We start from the raw sequence: 20517 nt of genomic DNA on the forward strand, positions 1-20517 counted from the left end.
TGAGAAAAAGCTGTAATGCGGCCCGTAATAAATCAATATAACTGTGCTCTGCATGTAGCACATTAAAGGTGAACGGGACTCTCATCTGCACTCTGGCATAACGTATGCATCTATCCTTTTGCCTGAACTGTGCCCTTTCTAGTCATGTGTGTTATTGGCGTTTAGGGTCATGCATGTCCTGCCGAGAAAAAAAAAAGGGGGGGGGGGGGGGGGCATGGGCTCAAACCAATAACGTTCCTGAGACTTTTTCAGAGGTCAGTGCTGAGATAAAGTCAGAAATAATGAGTTTCTTCCCAGTGGGAAATTAAGTAATACTATCCCGATGACAAACTATCAGATTCAAGCCGCGGGGCTCTGACTATCATTTCCCTCTCGCTGTGCACCAGCTAGTGTTCATATTGAGAAAAGTAGCTCTGGGTTGTTGCAGGCACAACACTGCTGAGATTAGTGGTGATTAATCCAAGAGGTGAAACTCATAACACAACTGCAGTGAAATGGGTCGTTTTTGAAGAAAATATTAATAAAATAAAAACAAAACCATAAAGCCTCTGTATACACTGCCTCACACACAATTTTTTTTTTGTAAAAATTGGTTCGACCTTCAAATGTCTGCTTTTGGATGAGACGATAAGAGACCACCTCCAGAGCCGAACAGGTGGTCAGCCGACCACTACAACATACTCGGGCCAACCCTAAAATGATATTAACCTTTTCACAAAGCGGCCTCTCCCACTGTGACTGAGCAGCTAATAACTTCACTGCCAGCTGTGTGGCTACTGCAACTCAACTCCAACAAATGCCCACTCAGCTTATTTTATGAACAAGATTAACATAATGAATGAAGGCTACATCTCAGTTAAGGGAGGTGTCAGGGACACAGAGAAGAAACCATCCAAAAAAAAAAAAAAAAAGCATCCCTTCTGTCCTTGTCTGTCCTCTGATCTGAATGATTAAGGAACCTTTGTGGACGCCTTTCGTCACAGGGGTTGCTTTGACAGGACTATCCTATAGCTGGCAGGGAGCTTGAGAGCAGATGGTGGCTGCGGCTACGTCGTGAACGCGCTCGCTGGGCGGTAGAAGAAGAGTGGCCTGTTTTCATTACGCTAATGAATGTCTGGAGCCACTGTGCTGCTCCATGGCGAGCAATTTGGGCTTCAGAAAGGGGCACGATTCGGTGTTAAATGAGGTCTGAAATGATGCTATGTGCCCCCTGCAGTCTCAACACTGATAACTATGCAGATATTAGAAAGAAGGGTGTTGCATTCACAACATCCTTCTTCCACAAAGACATTGTAGACATTGAACAAATGCTGAGTGATAAAGTGGGCGCACTAATCTACTTATGTGTGTTTCACAAAGTGTACATTCTACATGAAGGACAAATATTTAATTGAGAGGTTTTGTGCAAGATAAATTCTAATACATCCATCCCATAATACATCCATCTTCTATACCACTTTGATCCGTCAGAGGGAGCTGGAGCCCATACCAGCTGACTACAGGCGAGAGGCGGGGTACACCCTGGACTGGTCGCCAGTCAATCGCAGGGTTGACACACAAAGACAGACAACCACACACTCACACCTAGCGGCAAGGTAGAGTAGTCAATTAACTTAACGTGCATGTTTTTGCATGTTTTGCATGTTTTCTTGTGGGAGGAAGCTGGAGTACCTGGAGAAAACCCTCGCAGGCACAGGGAGAACATGCAAACTCCGCACAGAAGAGCCCAGACCAGGGTAGGAACCTGGAACGTTCTGCATATTAATTTTAAAACGCCCATTTTATGAAGTTCCGTGCTGGTCTACAGGGCTTTTGTCTTGCAAGACAAAACACAAAACACTCACAAGTAAAGTGAGAAACATCCAACACAAGTGCAACATGAAAAAAGTCAAAGGAAAATACAGAAAAGTCCAGCAAATAAAGGAAACACAAGCAAATATTTAATCTATTTATCCCTAAAAAAATTCTTGCTTTGTAACTCAGTTCTGATGTGCTCTGTACAACAGCAATTCTGTATTTGCAGCATGTTTCATTAGGCTGCAAATGTGCTGTCAAATTGGTGAACGTGCTCCTCAAGTGATGTCACTTGGGTCAGTGTTGGTTGGGTCTGGGGACGTGGATTTAGAAAGAAGCGAACTGATCAGACCTCTGTTGCCCGATAATGTTCGAGTCTACGTTAGCTGCTACTAGCATAACACATGAATTTCCAACTGTGGCTGAGATGCTTTGTGGGTAATGTAGGCACCAGGCTTAGACAAGAAAGAGGAATGTGTGGATCTCTTCTTCTGCTGCATTGATCTTGGTCCTTTTTTAAACTGTCCTTCATTAGTCCAACAGTATTATAGGAGTACAATGCTAAAAGCCACTGCATATAGGGTTAGGGTTTGAGGAATTTAAACATAGTGAATAGTGTTGTTATATATTGTAATATGTAATCCACATGTGTTCTCCTTCTTTTATTTGGTTGTGCTGGTGTCTGGTTTCATAAATGACCTTTGTATAGCTCTATTTATAAAAAAAGTTTCATATCCCCCAAACTTTCAATATTAAAAAATACCAGCGATCTACATTTGTCTTCTTGTGGTGACAGATAGCAGTGAATGAGAGTCGCAGAAAAAAAAATATTGAAAAAATTTGGCACAAAAGAAACAAGCCTGGAATCACACTTGTCATTGTGCTTGTTTTCTGTACTCACACTATGCTGGTGTGAGCACAGAAACTGGTGCTGAGACTTGACACGAGGCTCTTTGCTGACATGAAGACGTGTAAACCAGGGCATAAAATGTGTTTTCTACACCAAGAAGACTGAAGCAGGAATAACCCGTGTAAAACATGTAAAACTTAGAAAACACAGTAACAGACACACTATGATCCCGCTGAGCCTAAATCTATATTTTCTTTTTTTTTATTACAAATGATGCATTGTAACACAATGTTGGTCCTTTACCGATCTTGAAACCATATCTAGACAAACAGCTCTATAGAGAGGCATAATGGTGAAAAGCACAGTGACTACTAATCCTTTTGAAATGGCTTTACACCTGTAGCACACCACAACCTCCCTGAGCATGTTAATATTCAAGTTAATATTCATATGGGTTTCAGTGAGTGAAGCCTGACCACATCTGGCTTATCACATACAGTATGTGAAACAAAATAACCCCTGTTGCCTATAACAGGATTCATTTATTTGATGAAAGAAACACTGTTTCTGGTGCAGGCTGCAGGATTTTATCTTTATTTCATAAGGTGCCCTGCAAGACCTGAGATCTCTCAGAACACACAATAACATCCCAGCTGAGTGCCAAAGCAGCACACAAGAATATCTTTCCATACACTAAAATAAAGTGTTACTTTGAAAAGATTTTCTTCCTTCCTTTAATGACTTTGATTTTTTTTTAATGCTGCCAAACTTAAAGTAATAAAAGTCATTAGATGAGAATCACAAAATAAAAAAGCAGAGATGAAAGGATGCAGTCACATAAACGAAAAATCAAAGCAACCTCAGAATGATTTTATGTCCCTAACCAGGATGTTTCTGTGCTTTTGAGTTCCACGGGGAGCTTGAAAATATTCAAATTTTGCAACTTGTCGAGGTGCTGTAACACCGCAGATCTAATAACAAAACAACTTTTCAGCTCTCAGTTTGTAAAATGTGCATGGTGGCTGCCCTTTAATGCAGTGCAGTGGGGCCAGTCAAGATTTGCAGATGTCCTGAGGCATTTATTGCCAGGTTAGCGAGCTGTGCTATTGGGGAAGTCCAGGTCCTGCCTGATAGGAGGATTAAAGCCTCAGGTAGAGGTTTATGCTTTAATAACAGCTAGGGATGACTGGGCTGTGAGCCTGTCAGAGGAGTGCGTCCTATCAACCCCGCAGACATTAAAGAAAGCAGATGAGTGCTTGTTTGGTGCGTGTTTGACAAGCGGTGGAGATTTACTGTTCACCTGGTGAGCTTTTCAGAGAGGGATTCAAATCAACTGAGTGTTTGAAGAGAGGCTGTCTTTCACTGTGAATGCTAATCACTGGCATCAGATATCAAAGTATGACCTTACTTTACAACTGTTGTCTCAGTTAAGGATGTTTTCTCAGGTCAAAACATTAATAAAACAACATCAGATTATATGCAATCAGTCATTTTTGGATTGGGACACACCACTTATCACAGCAGCAATGCATTTCACAGAGATAAGCACAATAAAATCAATTGAAATTAAAAAAAAGGGGGGGGGGGGGGGGGGTAATTTGTACAAGGTGACAAAATGACCTAGACCTTCCCTTCTCATCTTTATCACAGCAAACAGGAGCATGATGTTCTAATAGAAACGTCAGGAATCCCATTAATATGTAAACCCTGAACTGTCGCCCAGATGGCCTAAACACACACACACACACACACACAAACAGACAGAAAACAAAACAAATATCACGATTACTGCAAATTCTAACATGTGACAAACAAACTTCGACAGACTGTGTGTTTGCCGTCAGAGCAGCAGCTCCAGAGCTTTGCTGTTAGAGCAAAGGAAAATCAATTCACACAATCTGAGATCTCCTCTTGCAAGCCACTAACAAGCTATGGCCTTTAAAAATAAACACACACAAAAAAACCCAAATCACTTCTACCTTTTCAACAAACACAGAGGCAGAGTTTTACAAATCCGGCTCAAAATGTAACAATAGACAGGTATGTAGTGTTCACTTTGACTTAATCTCAATTTCATACTATATACCTATGCTATGACGTACACATTAAATACAAGTCTTCATGCTATACTGTTTTGGCAGTCAATATACAGGAATATAAGGCTAATTATTTCATCCATTATTAATATAAAATACTGACATGAGCAGCTTTAAAGTGAAAGCAAAATCCTTTTCTAAACATGTATTACTTTATTTTTGTTTTCTCGAGTCTTCCCGTAGCTCTCTCACCATTAGTTACAATTTACCTTAATTTTCTCCTGCTGTGATCAGCTCCTTTCTGTTGTGCACTTCATTTCAGGACAATGGAGTCAATCAACAGAACACTTAAAAATCAAGTGAATCTATGCTGCATGCTGACATTTCACTTGATTTCTGTCACATTAGAGCGAAAGCAATACGTACTTAAAAAAACAACAACAACAAAAAAAAGCCCTGTTCAAATTAGCACCTCATACAGAGCTGGTGAACAGTGTATGTGGGTAGGTTTTTAACATGGAGGAGGCATTTTATCTTTAATATATCTCATGAGCAGCATAGCCCCAGACAAAGCCATCACACAAACCCTGACTCAGTGGGATCCCAAAGTGGAACTGCGATGCTATCATACAAGTGCTTAATTTTAATTCATACTCTGTACTCCCTCTACTGTATTCAAGCACTTATCTAAGCAAAACACCTTTCCACATGATAGGCCTTTCTTTGGGACACTGACATCTCTGGGCAGACAAAAATGGAATTTCTCTATGGGTACAGCACAGCTGTTGCACTATTTAAAGGTTACAATAACCCAAGACTGATAAGCTCAAAATTGTGGCACCCACAAGGACAAAATACAATTTAATGTGTTGTGGGTTGTGTATGCACCTGCAGAATGGATAGTTAAAGCAAATACCCTACAGAGGTAAAACAGCTTGTTTAAATGTGACAAGAACAGAAATATGTCCATTATCTTTTTTTTTTCAACCAAATCAAATTAATTCTAATTAAAAGGGCAAAAAAAAAATCATTTTTATGACATTCTCATACGCAACAGTCCCAGCACTGGACTCACAGACAGTATCAGCCATTGAAAATCCATTTCATGCCCCAAGGTTATGAGATGCTAATCAAGCTGTCTCATTAAACAGCAGAGGATAAATTCTAGTTAAGCGATAATGAAAATGACTATGCTGATTATCTTAATCATATTTTTTGCTTTAGTAAATAGTGATCCCAGTGTACAATTTCAAGACTTCCATAATCGCCCTGCGAGCGCATCATTTGTTTACATGTCAAAACGGGGACAGGTACACATGCACCTCCTCTTCTCCCGTGGACTGAGATCAACCCTGTTTTCAAGGTTTCATCACTTTTTCAGTGGAGATTAAAGGTAGAAAGTGATGGTTAGGTCACCGGAGGAACACTTCAAGGCCAGATTCTTTTATCCCGACAGGCTGTATAATGACAACAAACCTTAACGCAGATTTTACAGAGAGTGGTGCACAAAACACACAAGTAGTCCCCTATGAATGATGCATACAACAGCGGCCGGTCTGTAAATAGATGCATCATCCTTCCAGGTTTTATCCAAATCGTGTCGCAGTGTTGCAGCTGCAGCTTTACCGAGTCAGATTCATGCATCTTAGACGTTTTCCTGTACAGTTTCATCAAAATTAAGTTGTTCGTTTTGATCATAGATACAGTACATAAAGACAAACAGTGGTGGAAAGTAACTAATCAGATTTACAAGTACTGTGCTGACATACAGTGATGGGATACTTGCACTTGAGTATTTCAAGTATACATTTTAGAAAAAAATACCTCAGTTCTTATGCCACTACATTCATTTAACAGCTGTATTTACTTGTTACTTTTCAGATAAACACATATGATCAGTTAATAAAATATGATGCATCATCATAAAAAAACAGTATAGGAAGTACATAAGTGTAAGAAATTAGCTCTACTTCAACAAACTACAATGCCGAATCCCCTCTTACATTTTAACATATCAACAGCAATAATCCCATAATATATTTATATAACTGACAGATGTCATGTTGCATAATGACTACTTTTACTGGTACATTTTGATGATAACACTCCAACACTTTTACTTGACTAAGATATTTCATGAAGGACTTTTTATGGTGTGTTTTTAAGTTGTATCATTATTCAAATTATTTGAACTTCCACCACTGCTGACATTAATTCTACAGTTTTACTGACAGCAGCAAAGCTGAGAAAAGCACAAATCCATATTTCTGTTTTTGCAAAAATGTTCCTTTGTCAGCTGTCAGCTCTCCCAGTGGGTGAGGTACGTACTGTACAACGTGTCAATCACAGTTTTACATTAGTTACAACTGTGCAGTCGCACCCCCTAGAAGTAAGTGGAAAACACTTCAGTTTAAATTCCTCAGATTAATTTTAACGGGTACATATTGTGTGATGTTGTGCGTTTCAGTCATTCACTTACTTTGCGGCATTACTTGATTAACCCTGCGGGGTCTCAACAATGAGATGTGTACGCACCTGGGGCTTGATTTGTCGATATCACTATCACTAAAATTTACCCAAACAGTGAAACAATGTATGAGAACAGGATGAAACAGGCCCATTTCTCGGCTGACATTTTGGTTTGTCATTGCAGGAGAAACACCGGTGGAACTAATAACATTACATTACACTGAGGTGTGTCAGTGAGCCAGCATGCACAATACCTGAGGCCTGTAGCTGGCAAATGAAATGCAGCCATCAGTAATGTTATTAACAACACCTGTTCTTTTATTGCTACGACATGTCAAAACGTCTGCAGTGACAACGGCCTACAGTTTGTGTCTGTCAGTGTACCGCAGAGAAAGATTTCATCAGTACTGGGTGTTTCATCGTTAGATGACATTAATCTTCCACGTGTCACATCGTCAAATCCGAAGCCATGCAGAAGAGTGCTCCCAAGTAATGATTTAATTACTTTGTATTTAATTACTTTGGGGCAAGACTTACAGGTGTAAGCTTGAATGAGCACTGTTAGACTGCTGAAACGTGAGAGAACAGATTTATGATATTTTATTCTTAGGTCTGCCACCAGTGATACTAAGACTGGACATTACTGAATAACAGACACTAGCACCGCAAAATAGCTGAGACACAAAGTGAGGTTCCAATTTGAAGTAAAATAAAATCAATTAGTTGTGCCTCTCAGTAGGGCCAGATGTTGTCAGAGGGGAAAAAAAAAATCAAATATATTGATCAGTGATTCATATCTGTGCGGTCACAATGTACAAACATTTTTCATAGCAGAAAGCACAGTATTAATGTTTATCTCTGTTGTAGCCCCAAAATAAATGGATTTATTTTATTTACAGAAGAAGCTTCTATAAAAATTAATCTTTGTCCCCTAATCTGCCATGCGGCTGTTAAAAACAGTTTTGCAGGTGTTAACGTATTTTTCTACAGTATTATCAGAAACTCACTATAAATATGTAGTATAGCAACAGCTATTTTTGTCTGAAAGCATATATCTAGTTTAGACTTGAGCACTGTGTCCTTTTGGCAAAAAATTGAAAATTGTGTACAGTAAGAGTCAAAACCATCTTCTTTTGAACTTTCCGTGGTACTGTGTATTATCTTTCCAGTGTCTGCATTACTTTTTTTGTTTTTCTCATCCTCTTTTGCAGGACGTGCTCTTGATCAAAGAGTTGCTTCATGTGGCTAATTACCATTAACTGAAAGTGCAGTGTTGCCAAGATGTTTAAGATAGTGACATTGCAGTCTTGTGGGGTGCTGACTGTGCAATTAGGTCACAGAAACTGTTGTTGGACAACTGCTCTGTCCCCCTGGACATCACTGCTTTGCTTACTTTGCAGAGTTGGCACCAGTATGCTCATTATACAGAACCTGGAGCCTGTGTACTGTGTACCTGTGTTTTGTTTAGTTTTTTTTAATCATAACTATGTTGTTTGACAATACATTTTTTATACCTCAGTCATCTATCTCAATGTTGTTCAGGTTTTTCACTCCAAGCTCCACTGGTTTTCATTAACCATCTAATCAGGAGCTGACTCACACTTGGGACACCAACGCAATTAGCCAGCAGGTAGGTTTAAAAAAAAAAAAAAAAAAATCATTTTACGTCTTAACTGTAATGTCCAAGAAGAAATGTTTTCACAGAATCTGTATGTTTGACATTATTTGAGAGAGAGAGAGACAGAGAGAGAGAGGGTTGCTGATAGACGTCCACAGTATAGTTCTGTTTGTGTATATGCTTCTTCACATCCATTTTGAATCCTAACCCTAACACTGGAGTATGAACCATACTTCTCAAATACTGCTGAAAGTCTCAGGTGGAGCCACTCCCAGAATATGTCTATTCTTAGCTTTAGATACAGTAGGGAAATTCAGTGTTCACTGTTAGGAGGTACTTCAGTGAAAAGTGCTGTAATAGATGAACAGAAAATGCACCTTAATGAGATATCCCAGAGTCAGTGTGGGTCTTCCGTTCACAAGAAACTGGCTCAACTGGCATTTTTATAGATTTTTTTATAGAAATCAATTTAATAGAGTGAAGAGTTCCTGAACACAGCTTAATTACTTTCTCAACACTGATCCTGAGGAGGAAACAGCAAATTAATTTCTACGGAGTGTCCTGAGGGGCTCACTGGACTAAAGTACATCGGCTGTGCTCCTGAGGCAGAGTTAAAAGTTTCCCTGGCCCTCTGGCATCCTCTTTTCTCTAGTCTTTCTCTAGTTAGATGGACAAACCCGGCAAACTACGTTTAAAATAAACATCATATCGATGTTTAGTTTTTCTGTGTGAAAACAGCTGCACCAGCTTTCTAGTATGGTCCCATGAGAGTGAGATGGTGAGATTCATCTCAGATTGTGGATACAAAAGGTGTGGAGTGAGGGTGTGGAGGCAGAGAGCAGATATTGTTGCAAACTGACTGTGAAGTACACAGTTAGTGTGTTCGTGTTGGCTGGTTTCAGTTAACTAATCTACCAAATCAGTTTGATGTCATATTTCAGAGTTATTAAGGTAAACTTTAGACAAGATTTTGATGGGTTTCATGTAAAAAATAAAAAACAAAAACAAACTAATTCTAGCCAAACTTGCAGCACACATAAAGATTTTTTTACAGTGAATTTTTTAATATAATATATCTTGATAAATCGCTTGTAACATATGGCATGTACGTAATGAATGATGACAGATGGACACAGAGATATATTGTATTAAAATAAAAAAACTCATAAGGACAGTAAAGCATAGGAAAAAAGTACAATACAATATTTACAGAATAGACTCCCTGCATAGATAAATGTATATGCTAATGATCGGGAACTAACATTGATCTGTTTGTCCACCTCCAGTTACACAACCTGTGCAGTTTCTTAGGTATTTGCAGAGCAGGACAAACAATCAAGAAACTATATCACAGTATGTTTTGTTGCAGTCTGTGCTGATGCACTGATGCCATAATTCTTAGCTGCCTGTTGCACGAATGTGTAAATGCAAAGTCAGTGGAGCAGCTTTCCTTGATTACAGTGGCAGTAAAGCCTTTTGGTTCTACACAAGCAGCTGTGTCTTGTTGCTGAGCTGCCCAGTGGAGCAGCCTCATTAGGCTACACTTCAAACAGTACTGACATTGCATAACTCAGAATGCCGTGTACTGTGTCACACAGTGATTTATGGTCATTGTTCTTCACTGTACCCTTGGGTGCTTTAGTTCAGTAAAAACTTTGTTTTTTGATGACTACATCAAAATAGACAGACACTGCCCGGTGACTTTCTGTTAGCCTGTCTGAGACTCCGTGGGATTTTCACTGCCAAAAGTATTTGTGTAAAGGATGAAGCAGAGAACCCAGGCTAAAGGCCAGTTTATTTTTCCGCGTAGAATCGACGCAGTAGGAACCGCGTAGCCGTTCACCCTACACCATAGCCAGCATAGCACACACGAGCCCAGTGTTTTTCAAATGTAGCCCTGCTCCTCTTGCATCTTGCCTTGCAGTTCAACATTTGAAGTCAAAAGTGAAATATTTGAAAATGCTGCAAATTTCTATGACTGCTTAGTTTTTTCCCCCAGAAAATAAAAAAAAAAAAATAGGACCCACAGAGGTGCAGTGTGTTGTTGTATTTCTTACCTTTGGATACTGTTGGACTGGAATGAGAACTCTTTCGGAGAGCTTGATATTTTTATTGCTGATGATATCTAGGTATTTCTTCATGTCGCCATCTTTTCTCAGTTCATCCCCCTCATACTTTTCAATCTCTGCAGAAAAAAACAAAATGAAATTAAAAAAAAAACAGATAAAAAGATAATTAGTTTGTTATGTAACTGAAAAAGAATCAGTCAACATCTTCATGGAGCCAAGTACAGCGTGACATCCAAACAGTGTAATGTTAGGCTGAAGGCACTATAGGGGAAATTTAACTCTGCACTGCATCACACTGTGACTGTTTTGCAGATTATTTTTGTGTCTCAGCTTTAAATATGCTAGCATTGCAAACTTAATGACATGAGATTATCCCACTGACTCATGATACGTCCTTTACATCAGGCCCTGTAATCTCATGATCCAGTAATTCCAATCAAAATAACAACAGAGGCAAACAGTCACACTCGACTCGCTGTGCCTCACTTCACTGCAAACTGAGCTCTTGTGGGCTGTCAGCAGTCTCTGATCCCCACGTAGCAAAGGACTTAAACAGATGTCAGATTAAACATATAAAACGCTTGATATTAGAGTCATTCGGGGTTAAGATTAGAACTGTGAACTCTCATGTGAGGATCATATTTGCAGATCATTGGTTCCAATCAAACTGCAGTATTTCTCCCTATAATTTACAGGATGGGCAAATCTTGTGCAAATTGGCCCAATAGTCCTCTTGTGTCTCCCCAGTGTTATTGCAAATAGGAAAGAGATGAGAGGTGGATATTAACTGTCCATTTCAGCTTGACAGGAATACCCGGAACGCTGATATCTCTTGACTGATGCATTTTATAGCACTTGTGCTCAAACACTCCCGATACATTATGCACTAGAAATGTAACTGTCGTTCATCTCGCAGGGATCCTCCTCAGTTGATAATTAATGCACAGTGAGATTTTAATTATCACTCAGCAACACACTTTGCAGGACATTAAAAGATGCTCCTGAACAAGACCGAGAACAAGTCGCCGACCACTCCTGAGCTGCTATACTGAAACTTAAAGAGTTCATTTAGACTGGAGCACTTCACCCTTATCTGAGCTGCCAGCAGTCGATGGAGCTGTGAGGTTAACAAACAGATCTGGCTTGGACAAATAAAAAATGTTCACAGAGGAAGGAGGTTGCCTGTGGACTGTAATACATCCCCATAAGTGTCTGAATCCAACTTAAAATCTGAGCTAAACGTGTCAGTGTCTTTCTGAGACTTTTCATTGACATGACCTTCTGGACAGCCATAACTCCAGCTTAATGATCCACTCTGTTCCAGGCGGTCCCCAATATTCACTCATTACAGTTTCTAATGGCCAGTGGTTTCAGTCTAACAGCAGGAATTAAGGTCATTTGTTTGATATAGCTATTGTCTGTGAAATCACAAAGACCGAATTCCAACTTGAAATGCATCGATTTCTTCCAGCGTGACACCGTCTCTCTGATTCTGCCTGATTGTCTGAGGGAGATCATTTAAATTGGAACATGCTGTCTCCACTTCTTTTTTTTTTTTTGCAGTCTCTCTCTGAGACGACTCTTACCAAAGCTGAAAAACTGTCTCATAAGACAGAGGTCATTCAAAAAAGGAAACTGCAAAAGAATGAATGTGAAGAAAGCCTTTTTTGGTTATTCAGTACAGTACGTAGAGTCTTAACTCACTATTGAGACTGCGGTTTGTTTCCTGTTTAGTGAAGACAGCCAATATTTGTTTCTTTTAACCATGACCACCATCTTTCCCTAACCTTAACCAAGAGGCTATTACAAAGTATCTCAAACCCAAACCACGATGTTTCCCTAAACCTAACCAAGTTGTTCATGTGCCTAAACCTCACCAAACCTTAACTGCAGCATTCCCAGATCTGTTTTACTCATGAAGTAGTGATTAGTAGTGGTTCTAGATGGTACTAACAAATGATGTTACCCTGTGGATAGAGGTTAAATGCTTATATGTGTCATTGTGGACGGCATAGACAAGCCACACATTCTTTCATAATTTTGAGACGCTCTTTAAAGTTTTGGTCATTTAAGAGATAGCTGCTGCTGCAGTGAATATACTGATAAAATACCTATTGCAAACTACGCAAAAGTATATTTTCATTTCAATTAGTAAAACTTATACCATCACATGAAGCTCATTTGGATTTAAAAGTGTTTTTTTTTGTGCTCACTGTAGAGTCACAGTTTCATCAAGGATGTATTTCTTATGATATCCTCCTAAATTAGTTCTGGACCTCTGCAAGTGGGAGAAAATTTGTTTTGGGTTATACGGTATCCTCACTGTAGAGTGTTTAACTTTTAAATGGGCATAACGTTCATATCATTTGAATAAAGTAACAATGTTTTTATAGCCCGTTTAGATGATTATACTCTGCAACAGTACATAACACCTTTATTCTGGTCTTTAGCCCGCCATTGAACTCAGAAGAAGATTGTGTTACTGAGAAAGAGAGAGAGAGAGAGAATAGGAGATGTAAAGGGAGAGAAAGGGTGGAAAATGAGCTTATAGTGAAGGAATACATTGGTATCACTGCTGTCAAATATATGGTAGGAAGTGGCGGGAGCCTAAAGACCAGAGACGCGAGAATGCACTTGGAAGGTCAATGGTTTCAGTCCTCACACAGGATGAAAAAAAAAAATCTCATTGGGGTTACTGAAAGAGTAAAACACTCTCAGTGACTATTCTGGTGCTCTTGATCCCCTCTGTTGCGCTGCCCAAACTGCTTCAGCGGAGCTGCTCAGCGGCCAAGAATGGGGAAAAAAAAAACCTGTGGTTTAACTGGGAAGCTCCCAGATAAATGTGTGCAACTGTATGAGTTAGGAGACTAGGTTTTGCTGAAAAAGAGAAAATATGCTCAGTCGGCCTGCCGTGGCTTAAGGTTAAATACATCTGCTGTGGTCTGTATGCAGCAACACGGAGCATCAACGAGGGATGAGGGACAGTTTGGAGTTCATTTATCCTGGACAACACTAAAATGTCAGTAAATTTACACAAAACTGTAATCATAATTACTGTAAATTAGCACTGGTTTCTCTTTGAAATTCAGACATCAGATTTGATAGCATTTTGATTCACCTTTGAACAAATAGTCACTAGTTGCCCTCAGAAAACCAGCTGCACCATGGAAAACCAAGCCATGAATAACATTTATTGTGATGGGCTGTGTTGCACAAAATGAAGTGAATCCTTCACAGTGCACAGACCTCAATTCCAGAAATCTAAAAGTCACTAGAACGTCCAGTAAAGCCTGTAATGTTTGAGCTCCTACCAGCAGCATGTATGCAGCTCAATAACATGAGAACAAAGGGAATGGGAGCTTCAGCATTTGTAGGAGATTATGTGTTTACTGCTCGACTGTTTATCCTCACACTGTAGCTTTATTAGATTTAATATATTGTTTGCCATACAGTCCAACAAGCATGCAGTTTCTTTAAATGCTGAATAGAAGGGGTTTGTAAAACGTGTCTGCTTTCATCTCTAATGTTTGAGAGATCAAATCGTCTCTTAATACTCTGCTGGGGGGGTTGATGATGTTTTCTTTTTTTCCTGATGGGTAAACAGAGTAACATGAATCCATAGAAAACTCACAGTGATAAAATGATCCACCTTAATGAATCCAATCAAAATGAATATCTTCAAACATAGGTTTGATTAATCTCCACACCCCTGCACTGTCATGCCACAAAGGGATTTGATGAGACAAAACGCAGCACGAAAACAAACTTCATCACGCCCAACAGAGCAAACTCAGGATGTCCTGGAATTTGACATGTGCCTTGTGTAGACAAATAATGTACGCAGTAAGCATCCTCCCTTTTGTTGCTCTCACCTTTTATTTTGCAATGCTGGCTGAAAGACAGGGAACCTTGAATAACCTGCAAACTGATTGACGAGTATTACAGAAAAACTGCAGATAGTAAATTACTGGAAAAATATATGTCCCAGCTGCTTATACTTGTATTTTGGCTTTGGGCTGATTTTTAGTAAGTTATAGCTGAACAGCACTTTTCCACTTGTTGGTTTTAAGCTTTAAATAAAAATCCCTAAAAATCTCTTAAAGTTGCTAAAGTTTAGAGAGTCACTGTATTGTTGGTTGATATTAAAATACTCATTCAAAAATGCTTTGATTCACACAGTGGTAAACCACTTCATACTGAGCTGAGTGATTATTAATTTATAGGTTTTATTGCACTGTAGGCAGTTATACCAACTGCAGCAAGAGGCCGAAAACCAAAGGCTTCGTCAAGTGCTGCCATTAGCCTTTAGACAGCTAAAGTATTCAATGATTTCCTCTACCTACTGAACAGTATATACAATTATGACTTCACAATGGAAGCAAAAATGAATCAATCTAATTACTCGAAGTGATATCATGCGGTTGCATTTAAATAGCACGCCATTTTCTGGGACATTTTGCGTGTCATGTCTCGGGGTATTGAGCTTTTCTCATGTCATTTAACGCCACTTTGGTCAGGGTTAGGGGGAGGGTTAGGGGGTTAGTGAGTAGAGAAATGAAATGGCGTGAAATGCCACGCGAAAAGCAAAAAAAAAAAAAAAAAGCCACGTGATACCACATGAAATGACGGAAGGAAATGAATGAAGGAAATTGCCGTGTTATTCATAAGCCATTTGGCAAGACCAGTCGAAATTACTCTCCAATAACTGATTGCTTGTTCACATCAAACACAGAAAAGGGTCATAATGGCACTCCCTTTAGCAGAGTGGACCTGGCGGGAGTGGGGGAGGAAGAACTAAGAGCCGCGCAATTAGCTTTGGCCTTTTTCACTCCGGAGTGATGAATATAAATGCATGGGGTTGGAAATATGCGCCACTGTTTGGCCACATGCTGTTTATGTGTTTTTAACTGAGCTGCATTGAGGCAAATTGCCTTTAGCCGTTGACATAGTGATTAAGTATTAAATCTTCAATCTAATTATAAAGCCATCCTCAACTTCTCTGCTGAATGTGCAATGGAAAGCGAAGTGAAAAAGTCATTATTATTCACACAAATTATGTATTAAAAAGCAAGCAAATGATACACATTTTAATCATGATTGTGCTTCAATAATCATCTTTTTATTACCACTAACTATGCACAGCACAGACAGGTTGGAAAACATTCCTCAGCTGTAGCTTTGATAGACACCATGGTTCTTGTCTGATAGATAACATGTAAAAAATACATTATTATATACATATAGGACACACACTTCTGCTCTGCTTTTTTGGCTCATGGAAATTATGCATTTACCACAGCTACTGCTGCTATCTGTTATTTGACAAACTGAAATTTTATTTATTTATTCTACATTTTGTCAGCGTGGAGGCCTTGGTTTGATAAGGAAGAAATGGACATTAGGTAGAGGCTGATAAGGGGACAAAGGGGATTTTGTATTGATGGACACTGATGTTTTTTTCTGTTGAATACTCTACAGGAACATTTCATTTTTTTAAAAATTGAAATTAAAATTAAATTAAAAAGAAGGTCGACAGGGAGCATCAGAAGGCATTCTATATAATGGTCAGTTCTTTCACGTTAGTCCTGTGATTTTAGTTGCCAATTGTCTGAGGTGTTTCAACAGCTTTTCAAGCTTTGAAGCATTTTTGTCCAAATTTCTTCTGTTGATTTTCATTTGGTTGTTTGTCATATAATTCATGTCATATTGTCAAGGAAATTCACATTTTTCAATAGCTGCTGTTCCTTTCATGCAAAGGTTTCAGCACATTATTGTACAGTGATAAATATTTAGGCAAAAACAGCCATGATTGATTGATTAGTTGGTTGCTTCATTCATTCATTCCTTCATTGATGATTGCTATGGAAATCTTAACATTTTTTTTTAGCCCTGATTTTGTTCACTTGGTTTCCTGCACCTTGCATTTTGTTTCCTTGTCTGACGGGACAATCTGTGTAAACGCAGTTACTGTTATGTTGGATGAAACAGCACATTACGGTTCAAGGAAGGTCTGGAGGCTGATGGGTTTCTAAAACCCTGAGCACAAACTGAGTACAACATCAGAAAAATTGATAAACTGGTCGTTTTTGGCAGTTGTCCTCGCTCACTAGCACACTATTTGAAGTCATGATGTCCTAGAGGATCAAATATACCTCATACGACTGACAGCCAGGTCAAATTTGCTTCTAATCACTAAATTGAAAGTGACTTACTAAACACATCCCAATGTATTCACAGTGTACGAAAGGATTTGTATAATAAACATCACAAAGACAGTAATTTTGCTTCTTTCCTAAATATCCAATGTCACTGTTACTGCTGTTCCCGCCCCTGATTTTGCTTGTTTTCTAATAAAAATCCCATTTCTGCCTGTCCCTTTATTTCTTTATTTAGAACTTTCCCGTTATATGTGAACATTCAAGAGGCACAGTAACATAATCTGATATCTAATATCTATTTTCTGAGTGCTGCGGCTTTGGCTCATCCACTCATTTCTGTTGCTTGAAATGCTCATGACCTTGGAATTTAATCTTATTCGACCCATGCACTCATTGTAAGTCACTCTCAATAAGAGTGTCGGCTAAATGCCGAAAATGTAATGCAATGTCTCACTTTCCTGAAATGTAATTTTTGTGTCCTTTTGATAGGTCATACCACATGGGGTGGTGTTTGTCTGTCGCTGCGAGCTGGGTCACTGCTGGAGACTGAGCAGCCCATCTCATAATGGATACGCTGAAAATGTGAGCAACAATTTATAAACAAGAGAGAGAGAGAGAGAGATTAAGTGAAAATCAATTCTTGGAGTTTCCAGACAGAACTGCGCTCCGCGGTGAAGCTTCATCCAAATCAATTGTAAGAATGTAAGATGTGACTTTTTGATACAAGTTCTACTTTATGACTGTGCCGGAAACTTGTATGTGTATGTATGTGTTAAGAAAAGTCTGTGCTCCTGAAATTAGTATTTGTTCACTGACTTTATTCTGCATTCATGCATATTCAGAGTATAGAATATGATTTATATCTCCTCAACAGACAGTCACTGAAGCTTACTATCTCAGTTTCTAATTACCGCTCTCTGTTATCGGCTGAGTAAAGCTAAAGCTAAAACAGCGGCAGTGCATTGCACAGGTTCCTGGACCGTCTGAATAATTTTAACAAACGTTAAAGGATCATTGCCCAAGATGTGGTGTGAGCTTGTTTTTCACAGACCCTTGGTTGAGCATCTTAATTAGCCTAAAGTTGGAGCTACATTCAGAAAACCGAATGCGTACAGCAAAAAACAGAAACTCACCGACACTGTGATTACCTGCTGGTTACTTCATCTCTTTTTTCTATCTCTTTCTGAGAACGTTTTCTCTTTGTATAAACATGGGAACAACAAGAAAGTGCAGCTGAGTGCTGAAGTGAAAATTCAAGCTCAAACGGTTAGGAGGAGGACGGCTAAATGCAAGGAGAAAATGAACATGATGAGCACAAAACCCAGATATTCTGAGGATTAAAGGGTGTTTTGAGCTCACACACTGTGGTGTTTCACATCAAAAGCAGACTCTGCGCAGGCAGTTTAAGCTGCAGTTCAAGCATCTAACCCACTGACTCTTAAAGATATTAAAGTGCCAAAATCATCATCAATTCCATAGGTGAAAACACCGTGGTAAACTTAACAGATGTAAGGATTTTTCTTGTGTTCTCTCTGATGTTCCAGTAGACATGACTCATGGTGTTAGTTCTCCATGTACAGTTTATATTTATTCAGAGAAGTCTACATCCTTCAGATCTCATAAAGATTTGTTTGTATTGTCACTGTGCCTAGCAGCACTTGTGAGGGCATTTGAGATCTTATACCTGGCCAAAAAGCTTTAGCAGCAATGTAAACTAGATGCTGTGAATGTAAAAAAAAAAAAAAAAAAAAAAATGTGGAGAAATGTCCCCTTTACCCCCAAAATGGAAACATACAGTAGCTTGTAGTTTTTCTTATCAACCGATATTCCTCTCCCTACCCATCAGACATCTCACCACATCCCTGTCTGCCTTGTTTTTCACCTTATTAGGAATCCCAGTGGTTTTCCTGGCAAGACTGAGCTATGTGGCATGTAGGCGAGTATTGCAAAAGAAAACCGCTGGGATCTATTAAAGGCTTCCCTTCCTTGTCTCTAACTTCAACCCACTTTTATAACAGCTACGCGGTTCTTTAGTCAGAGGCAAATTAAAGTTCAACACGTGAAGGAATTGACTTTTATCTGTCAATCTGACAAGACATTACACACTTATTGCACTGAAATGAGCTGACTTTGAGTCCAAGAAGGATCAGGCTGGAGGATAAAGTGAGAAGTCTGGTTGAAAACGAATTTTAAAAAATAGTTTTTTTCTAAAGATACAGTTCTTCAAATAATCATCAATGTTTTATTGTTGCTTTTCACTATCGAATAAAAACAGAAGCTCACCCTCCCGTCTGAGAGAGTTATCCCCACCTACCCCCTGGAAGAGCTTTGTCCCCAACAGCTTTAAATCTGCTCAAAGAAAGACAAATGATTTTAGAGGCAACAGTAACTTAAACACATAACTAATTCATTTCATAAATATGGAGCTGTTAACTGGGACCATGGTAATTCCCATGTTGTGCTGTTTATTGTGCATGATGTGAATAATGCAGGATTACATGCTCTGCCATTCAGTGATAAATAGCTGTGAATCTATAAATCTGTGAACGCAGTTTATCTTGCTGTTCACTGATATTCGTGATTCTGTTTTATACATGAGCATAGACTGACAGAAATGATAGCAACTGTGTGAAAGGGGCTAAAATTATAAGCATTATTTCACATGCTGCCCACAGCTGATTATGTTGAACATTTTCAGAGCTGATGTTACGACTGACTGAACTGACAGTTTATTATGTTGATTGTTCTCTATTGTGTATGATAAACACAGATTTCTTTGTTGACCTTGCAAACTTCTTTTCAGGGAAATACATGCTGTTCTATTACCATGTATTACAGTATATTGTATTTTTGTGCATATCATCATACTGTATTGTTCTAGACTGTACTGTACTGCGCTGTATTTATATTATGGGGAATTGCAAGTGAAGAACAAGTGTATCTGTTAGAAGTTCACAAAAAAAGTTGCTTTAATGGAATGAAATAAATATATAAATAATAAATTTTTAAAAAGTGAGGTACATACATAACACCATTTTAACATGCTAATTTCTGTTCACCATGGCAGATATGATAAAGACAATGTTTTTTGCTCATTTCCTGGCTATGTGAGTCAGCCTTAAAGTAAATCTGGCAAAGTGTACTGTGTGACAGATGATCCCATCTGCATCACAGTTAGCGACAAGAGCGGGACTGTCAGGTGTCTCATCAACACATTTCAACGGGAAAGCTCAAGGGGCAGAAGCACCAGAGCATAAACACCGTGTCCAATCAGAGCATATCAATCTAGCATGCAGTCTGACTTTACCTCTTTTAACAAACATGTCAAAAATAGCTTTGTGTTACTTCCAAGTAATGACAGGTTCGTGCAGACTACAGTAAATGTTTACAATCATGACATTTTTACATTTAATACACTATGTTTTCATACAAGAACACAGCACATAGTACTGTGTCCTATAAGCCCATGCAGGCTGAGCACCTTTGCCTCTGTTATACCAGAATAAAAATATATTCATTCCAC

At 38.9% G+C, this 20517-nt stretch overlaps 1 protein-coding gene across 1 annotated transcript in view; it reads right to left on the minus strand.

Annotated features, from left to right (window-relative positions):
* The window catches only part of khdrbs2 (KH domain containing, RNA binding, signal transduction associated 2), a 54997-nt gene that overhangs the window by 33165 nt on the left and 1315 nt on the right, over positions 1-20517 (minus strand). Inside the window, exon 2 of the mRNA XM_041050253.1 lies at positions 10825-10952. Within this exon, the coding sequence (XP_040906187.1) occupies positions 10825-10952 (128 nt within the window). The remainder of the gene's footprint in view (positions 1-10824; positions 10953-20517) is intronic.

Source organism: Toxotes jaculatrix, chromosome 11 (genome assembly GCF_017976425.1).
Source record: "Toxotes jaculatrix isolate fToxJac2 chromosome 11, fToxJac2.pri, whole genome shotgun sequence".
In the NCBI taxonomy this organism is placed as follows: domain Eukaryota; kingdom Metazoa; phylum Chordata; class Actinopteri; family Toxotidae; genus Toxotes; species Toxotes jaculatrix.